The 12,157-nt window shown below is 41.5% G+C and overlaps 1 protein-coding gene across 2 annotated transcripts in view; it reads left to right on the plus strand.

Annotated features, from left to right (window-relative positions):
- The window catches only part of Tmod2 (tropomodulin 2), a 41,222-nt gene extending 38,684 nt beyond the window's left edge, over positions 1 to 2,538 (plus strand). For both annotated transcript variants that reach the window (XM_041679608.1, XM_041679609.1), the window contains exon 10: positions 1,509 to 2,538. In XM_041679608.1, coding sequence (XP_041535542.1) covers positions 1,509 to 1,543 — 35 coding nt within the window. In that variant the 3' untranslated portion in view covers positions 1,544 to 2,538. The remainder of the gene's footprint in view (positions 1 to 1,508) is intronic.
- The last annotated feature ends 9,619 nt before the right edge of the window (positions 2,539 to 12,157 follow it).

Genomic DNA, 12,157 nt, shown 5'->3' on the forward strand with positions numbered 1-12,157 from the left:
TAAAGATGTATTATTTTATGCGCATGAATGTTTAGTTTGCATGTATGTCTGTGTAACATGTATGTGTCTGGTATCCTTGGAGGTCACAAGGAGCTCCATTCTCCTGGAGTTGGGGTTATGGCCAGTTATGAGCAGCTATGTGGGTGCTAGGAATTGAATCCATGTTGAAATACGGAGCAGCGGGCTGTGTCCTGCCACCCGGCTAGCTTTACCCGAAATAATTACACGGAAACTGTATTCTTTTAAACACTGCCTGACCCATTAGTTTCAGTTTCTTATTGGCTAGCTTTTACATATTGATCTAACCCATTTCTATTAATCTGTATAGCCCACGAGCTGGCTTACCAGGAATGATCTTAACCTGCGTCTATCTGGAGTGGGAGAATCATGGCGACTCACTGACTCAGCTTCTTTCTCCCAGCATTCCGTTCTGTTTACTCCGCCTACCTAAGGGTTGGCCTATCAAATGGGTCTAGGCAGTTTCTTTATTAATAAGAAATCACTCCCACATCAAATCCAGGTTATCCAAAAGAACAAATACCCTTAACCACCTAGTTGTCTCTCCAGCCACCAAATGAGGCCATCTTAACAAAATATCTTTGGTCCTAAGTACTGGTTTAAAGGAACCTCAATCTCTGATTTTTCCAATTGTCTAAACCATACATTTTTTGAAGACCAATATTTAGGAATTGCTTGTTTGTTTGTTTGAAGACAGAACAATGCTGTATAGCCCAGACTGTCCTGGAACTCCTATGTAGCCCAGGCTGGCCTCCAATTCTTGATTCTCCCGCCTCAGCCTCAGAATACTATGACTTCAGGTGCACTCCACTGCATCGGAAACTTAGGAGCTTTTAATCAAGAAGAGATTTAGGGAATCTGAGCTTCTCTTTACAGAAGCCTGGTCTCCCAGTCATAGTCAGAGGTCATGGGTGAGGCTGTGTTCACCTGAGGACTTTGCAAGGGCCAGTCAGTGACAGAGCTGCACAGAAGACAAGGAGATGCCCTGTGTGTAAATCCCCATGAAAATACTTAGCAGCTCACTGCTCCTTGATCTCTCCTGGACTGACTGCTCCATAGACAGACAGAGACATTCCCAGCTACCAGACAGACATAACTTGATTTAAATTTAAATTCTTCCTTATACTAGATTGCTTTGCCATTCCCATTTATTTCCATAATTCATTGAATGTTGAAGTTTAAGATGGTTCATCCCCTTGGGTGTGTGGCATAGAGTTTTGCGGGGTAAATATCTTCTCCATCAGTGGTTCTCAACCTGGGGGTCAGAGATCCTGCCTATCAGATCCTTACATATTTGCATATTCATAAGAGTAGCAAAATCACAGTTCTGAAGTAACAGTGACATAATTTTATTGTGTTCCACAACACAGGAAACTGTATTATAGGGTTGCAGCCTTAGGAAGGTTGAGAACCACTGCTCTAGAATGATTTCAAACAATATCCTTTTCTTCTATTTGTCTTTTTTAATTTTTTCTTTCTCTCTTACCTAGTTCGCAAGAAGAGAGTCGAAGGAGACCGGAGGTAAACCTCCACCACGCAGCCATCTGAAACACGGACAAAAACTCATCCTCTTCTTCATGGGACCACTCTATCTAAGGCTGTTCGTTTCCGTTAACCGTCTAAGTCATAATCCTAGAGGTTACTCTTTCTTAGACTACTTATTTATGCGAAAACGTGTGTAGTGGTTTGACTTTCTCCTGGACACACCTGGAAGCGTGCACAAACAGGATGACACGGATCTCAGACAGTAACAGCGCTGGAGATGATTTTAACCACTTTCATATTGTCTTGCTTTCTTACATGAACGTGTTTTTAATCGTGGAAAGGGGCTTAGCGTGTGTTTGTAGCTGATTGCAGTAGAGGCCTATCTCTGTTTACACGCATCACTTTGAGTTAGGCTGAGTACATGGGACGTGTGCTGCTGACCACATCAGAAGTTAGTATTGCCAATCTTTCACAAACTCTCCGTTAATTCCAGAAAACTGTCGCTGCGTGCACATGCCCGGATGATTGATTGTCAGTGGGATCCTCCTTAGGCAGCACTTTAACCTTGTATTATCAAATTAACTGTTTATTATCCCATGAGTATGCTGATAATTCACACACTTTACCATGATTAAACATGAATTAAACATTTGTGTAGGTGGGTGGCACTAGGAATTGTACCCAGGGCCTTGTGTATGTTAGGCAAGCACTCTACCCCTGAGCTGTATCTCCAACCCAAATTATATTTAATAGACAGTTACTTACAAAGCCATTGAAAGGCTTTCCAGGTATAATAGAAAATTTTAAATTTTACTAAAAGAAAATTTCAAAATAGCACATTCCTAAATAAAACAATAATAATGGCATCTTAAGGGCTAGAGTGACGGCTCAGCAGTTAAGAGTGCTTGCTACTTTCCCAGGGGACCAGAGTACAGTTCCCAGCACCTATGTCAAGTACCTAACAGTGGCCATCCATCTTCAGGGGAGTTTGATGCCTCCAGCCTCTGAGGGCATTCCCAAACATACATACATAACCCATATATATATATATATATATATATATATATATATATATATATATATATACATACATACATACATACATATATGTATACATATATACATGTGGTTAAAAATAAGTTTACTAGATCATGGCACCTCAATCAAAGTTTCCAATACATAAGATTGAATGAATTTGACAAAATTTAAAAGTAATTTTTGCTTCATCTTCAGTATGACAAGCTCACAGGATAAATTGTGGGCATTGTGTTGTGGTTAGTTATATAGATTTTGTTCTACATGCAATCGCTTCTCTGCCTTTTGATAAAATCAGGTGCTACTTTTATCACATGACATCGTTGATCCAGACATTTGCAAACATTAGGTAAAAATGAATTGTCGGCTACTCAGATCTTTGTCCCCTCAAAGACAAAGCCTGTGCAAGAAGAAGTGAAATGATTGCATTAATTTTTTAGTGTGATAGTTGGGCAGTGCAGTGCAAAATTAAGGTAACAATGACAGAAATCTTTAGCCCAAATTAATCATTTCTCTCTCCTGTCATAGATAACAGCTTGTGGCGCCTCTGTGAGGTACCTATGCTCGCTCCTCTGCTCCCTGCTGTGACCAAGTAGCTGGCAAAAGGAACGTAAGGAAGAAAGGGTTCAATGTGGTCACAGTTTTAGGGTACCATCCACCATGACAGAGAAGAATGACAGCAGGAGGCAGCTGGTCACATCGTATTCACAGACAGGAAGCAGAGAGAGATGCATGCTGGGACTCAGCCCACTTTCTCCTTTCTCCCAGTTTGAGACCCCAGTCTATGGGATGGCGCTGCCCACATTCAGGGTGAGTCCTGCCTCTTCAGTTAAACTTCTCTGGGCACACCCTCTGTGATTCCATGAAGATAAACTGTCCTAGTATCTCCTTTCCCTGTCCTCTACCTCCCATACACAGCCCCTCTCTTGTTTCCCTTCTCTTTATGACTCTGAGTCTTACAAAGGTGTTATCTCTTATGCTGTTGACAGAGCAAAAGAAGCTGCTGTCCCTGGCAGATCTTGGGCCCATTCCTGTATCGTTTTAGTTACCGGGTGTTCCTGGGTTACTTGGTAGCAGTAAGGCAAGTTAATGGGTAAATAGCTTGAAAAGCTCTTGGAATCTATTTTAAGAAGCCTTTTAAAAACTGGACACTTAAAGGGAGAAACTGGACACTTGGAGGGAGAAACTGGACACTTGGAGGGAGAAACTGGACACTTACTTGTTCTATAAATACCCAGAGCTGAAAGCAAAAAGCCTTTTAAACATCTCATTTTTTTTTACTCGTTTTTACATTTTTCAGGACATAGTAAGGAGGGTTTGCTGATATTTTTTTTAAGTCATCCCCGATCCTTTATGTTCCTGTCAATCTTGAAACATATTAGTACATTCCATTTGATAGTTCTCAGTCTGATTTTTCTTTCCTACTCACCCATTTATATAGGTTTATATAAGCTTGCTGGTTGCTCAGTTTTCAAGAAGTCTGTGAGTTATTGCTCACCATAGCACTACTGAGAATTGAGGGAAGCCAGGTGTGGCAGCACACACCACTATTCCTAGCCCTCGGAGCAGAGGCAGGAAGATCAGTGTTGGCTAACTGCTACACGAGATCCCCAGCCCACCCTCCCCCAACTAAAGCATATGAAGTGTCATGTACTTACGGTTCAGTCGGTATGGTAAAGGCAAAATTGTGTTCTTGAGATTATTTATGCATGTCGTGCCTACATGTCATAAATACTACCCGACTCTCAGCATTAACTTCTTGGCCATGGTGAGAAGAGTCTTTGTGTAAGAAGCCGTCTCCTTTCTTCTCTCTAGATTGTTGACTGGTAAGCAGTCATCAGTTCTACCTGGGTGAAATGTGCACAATGTATTTCAATCAGAATTTTTCTTACTATGTTGTCCAAGGGAGGCTGCTATGTTTTGTCACAGACTTCTTTAAAAGCAGAGTCCCTAGCAAACTTTTACAAGTAATCCTTTTCCTCTCCTTATTCACTCTTTTGCCTCCATCTCGTAAGAAACTCTGACCCTGCAGAGTGTTATCTGAAGCTCCACATTTTGGAGAATGGGTTGCAGTTGTTAACAGAGCCTGGCAAAAAACAAGAAAAATTAGATTTGGATCACGGCTAGTCCTTTTTATAAGGAGTTATTAATATTATTAAAGCAAGATAGTAGAACATTATTTTTTAAATCATACTGTTTTAGCTTATGAGTTTATGAGATTATTTATTACTAATCAACTGTTTTATCATTATGGATTTTTAAATGGCTTGTAAAGTAACATTTCCATAAGTATTTCCATACTGGAGATAACTACTAGAGGATAAAACAGACATTTGGGGGGTATGTATCAAATCATATAATTAGTCTGAGATTTCACCTCCTAGAGCAGACATTAATTTCATCATGATGAGATGTAATATGTGTAAATTATTTTTATATGTATATATTTTGCTAGCTAGTGTGTTGAGTATTTGCTAATGCCTGACTGGCTGTTTGGAGCAAGCTCAAGTTTCCCTAAGCCTGCTCCCTTCCCTTTACACTTGTGCAGGCCCATAGTAAGTGAAAACTTGCTCGCCTAGACTTGAAGGTTCCTGTCACTGCTGTCTTGTCATGCATGTGAAGATAGATGGCTTAGGAGATACATTTCTCAAGTCTAGAAATAGTGACTCGTTTAGTAGCACAAGTGTGTTTCTCCATCTGCGTTATGTGCGCAGCGGAAGCTCCTTCGTCCTTTTCAGCATGATCAAATCCCTTGCTTTCGTCTTTGAGGGAAGTTAGTCTTCCTCCATCTATCCTCCATCCGTGTGTGTGTGTGTGTGTGTGTGTGTGTGCATGTGTGTGTCTCTGTGTGTGTGTGCATCGTCAGATATCTAACTAGGTATTTGGCTACATCTGGACAACGGATTGAAGGGGAGGCTGTCTCCCCAGCTCCACTTCCCTTCCCCTTTTAGAGCTGCTGCAGACCCAGGTTCTGTGGGAATTCCTCTGGAGTCTGTAGCTTCTGTCACCCACTACATTTCACAGTTGTGTGGAGGATGATTCTTAGAATGTTCACTGGGTTACTACCCCTTGAGATCTTCGTATATGCCTAAAGTGTGTATCATTTCATACTCATGGACATCAGTTAGCCCCCTCCTTCCATCTCTGTAGGACACACTGTATATAAATAATTTTGTACCTAATGACCACCAAATATTTTGTAGTGAGATATTTGGCCACGTGTGGACCATGGATTGATGGGACCACGCTTCCCTTGCCCCTCTTAGGGTGGTGGTGGGCCCAGATTAGAGAATCCCATGCCTGGAGGGGCAGGTGTGGCTCACCTATCTTTCAGCACATAGCTCATCTTCCAGTAGAAGAAACCCATCTCCATGTTCAACCTCAGAAGCTATCACAGTGCCTGTACCCTGGAGCCAGTTTTTCTAAAGGAAGACTGGCATGCCAGACCATGAACAACTGCTTCTCTTCCACACAGAGATGTGACCCCTGGCGGGCACTAGCATTATGGAAGCCACTGCCTTCAGAATAACTGCCACAAGACATTTCTGGTGTACAAGCTTAGATCTGGTGTTACAGCGTCGGTATGCTCAGCCAGATAGATAGAGCCCATCAGAGTGTTTGAGCATACCTCCTTTTTCATGGCTGAGACTGACTCTGCCCTCTCCGAAATGCTGTGCAGGAGACAGGAAGCCTAAGAATTCTGGTCTGAGAGAAGTTTACGTGTGCTTTAGGGTTGGGATGATAGATCGAGTGCCTTTCCAAAAAGAAGAGACTGAGTTTGCTGACTTCACAGTTCCCATGCCCCCGCTGCTTGCTCCATTCTCACATAAAGGAAGGGGATGAAAACTCTCTTAAATAGCAGGATGATCCCACTGCGTAAACCACAGAGCAGCCGTTTGGAACTAACTGACCAGAGAAAAGTACCCGGAACCTCGATGTTCATGGTCCCCAATTCTAGATCCGACTGTATCTTATACTCTGGCTCAAGATCCTTACAAAGTAAAAGGGCTGAGAATGTAATACGTAAATTAACTTAATGGCAGAACTCAGTTCTGCTCACTCCTCTTAATCTCTCTCCCATTAGCTTAACAGCAATGACCAAACAATCAGTAGATAGGTGAAGGACAGGTTACAAATTTTAAGTCTATATCCTGGGCACTAATCTAGAATAGCACATGAGTCAGAGGTTAAGCTTATTTCAAACACATTGTTGCCTTGGAGAGGGTGAAGGAGAAGGCTTGGAGTCATGGGTGGAAAAGAGCGACCTACTAACCAGGCTTGGTTGGCTGTGTCTTGTGGCAGTCATTTGGAGCACGTTGGCTCAGCTAGTTGGTATGGTGAATGGGTACCATACTAACAGATTTAGAGGCTACATCCCAATCCCGTTACCCACACTTAGCAGGTGTACGATCATGGGCAATTCATTTAATTGCCTGCCTATTATACATTATATGGGGGATACGCACCGGAAATGGAGTCAAGTGACCTGAACACTTGACTCTACACTTTCTTAGCTGGGTGACTTTGGGGAAACCACTTGGTCTCCCAAGGCTGAAGCTCCCCAGCTATTAAATGGGAATTAATATCTTCACTAACTACCTCACAGAATTGTAGTGAGAAAATATAATCAGATCATTGGATGGAAACACCATAGAAACCAGAAAGCACTGTACAAAAGTAGATCGCTTTTATCAATTCACTAGTGTTTTCCACTGCCTCTGAGTCTGTTTTATTCTGACCAGTGGTTCATCTTTTAGAGTAGGGCAAATTGGGGCACGGGAATGATGTAAAGGACTAGGATTGTTTTACTTTAAACACAGAGGTGAGAAACGTGATTGGTGGTAGCAGTGGGTGTTATATTTCAGTGATACAAAACGATAGATCATTTTGCTGGGTCACTTGAAAGTACTTTGAAAAGGGCTGGGGAGTAACTCAGGAAGGTAATGTGCTTGCCTTGTGTGCACCAAGTCCCGATCTGATCCCCAGCACCGCATAAGCTGGGCAGGGTGCCATGAATCTATAATCCCAGCACTCAAAAGTCAGAGGCAGGAAGATCAAAAGCTCAGATTCATCTTTGGCTACATAGAATTTGAGACCATCCAGGGTCACATGAGATCCTGTCTCAAAAAAGAAAAAGACCCTGAGGAAGTGGACACAATCCTTGGAAATACCGGCTCCCAAAGGGGAGCTCAAACGGTGACTAAGAATTTAGGCAAGAGCACTGCTGTCTTTTCTGTCATCACTAGAAGTGACAGAGGCCAAGACTCAAGGTATTGCTGGCCACCTTGGAGAGCATCTCCTTGGGCTCCAGGAATTGTCATGTCTGGCATCCTGGTGCCGGCTCTGATTCGGAAGGGGAGGAGAAAGCTCTCCGGGGCAGCAACTACGTATCACCAGCAGCTCAGCCCTGGCCAGTTATTTCTGCCAAGAAAAACCTTGAAGCATGGCCTCGTAGGGATGGTGTCCCACAGTCCTTTTATCTTTGGTACCATCTACTAAGGTGGCTTGTACATAGTAGGTGTTTTATAAATGTCGCTTGTCTGTCATTGTCCTCCAGCCCTGCAAGAATTATATTCTGTTTACAACCATGTGGTGTATATACATACATAATATATCTAATCATACTGATTTGGATGCCAGCTGTAATGTGACCTTGAGTAAGATTTTTCCACCTATCTTATCTTCATTTCATCTGTAAAGCGGTGTGTCTCTTTCAGATTCCAAACATTACAACCCTGTGTTTCTGAGCCAGGCGGTGGTGGCGCCTACCTTTAATCCCAGCACTTGAGAGGTAGAAGCAGGTGGATCTCTGTGAGTCTGAGGCCAATCTGATCTACAAGAGCTAGTTCCAGTGCAGCTAGGACTGTAACACAGAGAAACCCTGTCTCGAAAAACCCACCCTGTGATTCCGAAATGAGTGGGTAATCTATCCACTGCAGCTCCTGCTCTCTCCAGGAATGTTCCACAGACACTTGCTTGCTCCTGTTCATCAGTGTTTGAGAACTTCAGCGTCGTTCTGGAAGAGCAGCCTTGTCAGAAAGGCTACTTCAGGGCTGGGAAGTTAGCTGGGTGGGAGAGCATTTCCTGATACATGGGTTCAATTCTTAGCACTACAAAATAAAAATAATAATAATAAAATAAAATAAACTTTAAAAGTTTTGGGATGCTTCCCTCAAAAACAGAAAGAATATCTTTATATATAATATTTTTCTCCTCAGAATCCGAGAGAAAGGAGGGGAAGAAAATGTAAAGAAAGAAACTGACCAGTATGTTTTTAATAGGCTTTTATTTAATACCTGTGTATTTGCATTTCCAAGCACATATTGATTGCATACCAAGAGACAATCAAAAGTGCACTGTGTATTGAAAGAAACTGGCCCAGGATTTGAAACTTCTGTGGACACAGTCTAGATGCGAGTAGACAGAAATGGGCCAAATGGGAAGAGGAGAAGGATGGAAAGTACACTTCCTGAGTAATTTTACTTTAGAACCAAATGTTAGCCATGACAATCTTTATTTAAATTATTCTAAGCCAGACATGGTAGTGAACACCTGTAATCCCAGCACTTAGAAGGTGGAGGCAGGAGGATCAGAAGTTCAAGGTCATTCTCAGCACCATAGCAAGTTCAAGACCAGCCTGGGACACATGAGGCTTTGTCTTTAAAATAAATAGGTAAATGGAATAAAAGTAATTTGTATCTCTGCTTTCTTCTTTTTTTTTTTTTTTTTGATTTTTTGGTTTTTCGAGACAGGGTTTCTCTGTGGTTTTGGAGCCTGTCCTGGAACTAGCTCTTGTAAACCAGGCTGGTCTCGAACTCACAGAGATCCGCCTGCCTCTGCCTCCCGAGTGCTGGGATTAAAGGCGTGCGCCACCACCGCCCGGCTCTCTGCTTTCTTCTTAAGAACAAAACTATGTACATGAAAATGCATATTTATATTTTAAGTAAGCCTTTATCTTAATCTTGTTTCATGTTTTTTCTATAAAACAAGCAGCATTTTTCATTGCACACAAAAATGTAAAATACTTGCATGCCACCAGTCATGACTTACCAGTTCTATGCCTGTCAAGTGTGACCTTACGTGTATTGTTGCCTATATCGTGTTGAAGAGACTAAGGGACATAATACGCTTGTAAACTTGTATACTATTGGTAACACTTGTTTAGCTAAGCAAATTCTGAAAAGCCACATGGCTTTATTTTTCATTTGATGCTTTTTGATCAAATGCTAGATGATTGGTTAATTCACTAGAAAACTAAAGACTAACTTGCTTTTTAAATGTGAAGTTAAACATCTTGTGAAAAGTGTGAAATAAAGAAAAATGTACAAATTTTAAACTACTTTTATCATTACAAGGAACCCCATTGGCCCCCCCAAAAAGGTGTAATTTGGGGCCTTTTGGAATTAGCCACTAAGAGATAATGTTGAGCTACATATAAACTTTCAATTAATCAAGATCTTTGTGCTTTCAAGGATGTCATGTATTCATTTGTGTCTGGAACGATAGTTGTAAATAGAAATGTAAAAAATAAAAGGGGGGGTCAATAAACTTAACTTTAAATGTCAAAGCCTGACTCCTGACTGCTCTTAAGAGTCGAAATAAATGCCTGACACTTACTTTACATTCTTACTTAAGAACATTTGCAGAAAGAACAATGGTGCCTTAATACAAGGAAGATAAAGTACACAGGCACAGTAGCCAGAGGAGAAATGGAAACATGTTGAAACCAAAAGGCTCACATGTGGCTACACAGCTGAAGTGTGTTAGCATAATGGGCAGCAGGAATACAGGCAATAGCAGGTAGCTGTGCGTACGTTCTGCCAGCAAGCACTAAAAATAACCAAATTTCTGAGTAAAGATTTGACCTCAAGTAGCAAAAAAACCCCACACTCCCTGCTTCCCTGCTGAGTTCTGGCTCAGCTTGGTGACCCCCAAATTTCATCATTTAGGCTGATGACAGTCTGAGAAGCAGAGAGGGCCTACATCTAGTTTATATTTGCTGCCGCACACCTCCATGAGGAAATACATTGCTCTATTGTTTTGCTTAAAGAATTCTCCTTTTCAGGGGATGGGGTGTAGTTTGGTTGGTAGAGCAGACGGAGCCTTGAGTTCCATCCCTAGAAGCCATAAAACCCCATGTAGTGGTGCGTACCTGTAAGCCTGGCTTTTAGGAGGTAGAGACAGAAGGATCAGGAGTTCAAGGTCATTCTTAGCTACACAGTGAGTTGAGGTCAGTCTGAGCTACAAAACCCTGTCCTTTTCAATCTGTGGCATGTGGGTAGTAGAGATAACAAGTATCATACTGAGGTTACCATTGTCTAGTTTAAATTTCATGACCACTAGTATACATAGATGATAGATAGATAGATAGATAGATAGATAGATACATACATACATACATACATACATATAAATAATTTGTATGTATAAATATATTTATAGTACATATATTTATATGTAAATATGTGTATTTTATGTAAGTTTTTATTTTATATAATATCTATTTTATATAATAAAGCACTCAGTGGTAGGAAACACACGTAGTCCCAGCTCTAGGGAGGCAGAGGCAAAAGAATGGTTTTAAGTTCAAGGCTACACTGATCTATATAACAAGTTCCAGGTCAGCCAGCACTACATAGTGAGGCCTTGTCTTTTAAAAGGAGAGAGAGGGAGCTGCAGAGATAAGTCAATGGTTAAGAGCACTGGCTCTTCTTCCAAAGAATCAGGGTTCCGTTCCTAGCACTTATATGGTAGCTCACAATAATCATCTGTAACACTAGTTCCAGGAAATCTCATGCCTTCTTACTGACTTCTGTAGAAAACAGGCGTGCACATGGTAGACAGAAGTTTCTTTCTTGGCCACTAGTCCCAAGTAACCATACAGAGGCTTAATTACAAATGCTTAACTGATAGCTCAGGCTTATTACTAACTAGCTCTTACAACTTAATCCGTTTCTATCAATCTACTGTCAATTCTGCCACATGGCTTTTACCTCTATCCCATTTTGTGTATCTGACTCACTCTGCATCTGGCTGGCAACTCTGACTCCATCTTTCTTCCTCCCAGCATTCTCAGTTTGGCTGTCCAGCCTATACTTCTTGCCTGGCTACCAGCCAGTCAGTTCTTTACTAAACCAACCACAGCAACAAATCTTTACAGTATACAAAAGGATTATTCCACAGCATAGAGATATGGCTCAGTGATTAAGACTGCTTACTGCAGATGACCCAGGTTTGGTTCCTAGCACACAACATATGACAGGTCACAACAGCCTTTAACTCCAATTCTAGGGGATCCAACACCTTCTTCTGGCCTCGGCATGTTCCTGTATGCATGTGGCACATAAGTTCATTCGGTCACACACACGTTACACATAAATAAATCTGTTCTTAAAAGTTAAAAAGGACCAAAACAGTCTTGTTTTTCTTTCTTTTCTTGTTTCACTCACTTGTTCTATTTCTTTTGCTTTTTTGAGACAAGGTTTTAATGTGGCCCAGGTTTCCTCATACTCACTATGTAGCCAAGGCTAGCCTTGAACTCCTGGTTTTCCTGCATTTACCTACCAAGTGTTCCAATACATATGGCTTTTTATTTCTTAAAAACATACTCATTTTGGTT

Source organism: Microtus oregoni, unplaced genomic scaffold, assembly GCF_018167655.1.
Source record: "Microtus oregoni isolate MIOR12 unplaced genomic scaffold, Mior012 000032F_ref0000030, whole genome shotgun sequence".
Classification (NCBI taxonomy): Eukaryota; Metazoa; Chordata; class Mammalia; order Rodentia; family Cricetidae; genus Microtus; species Microtus oregoni.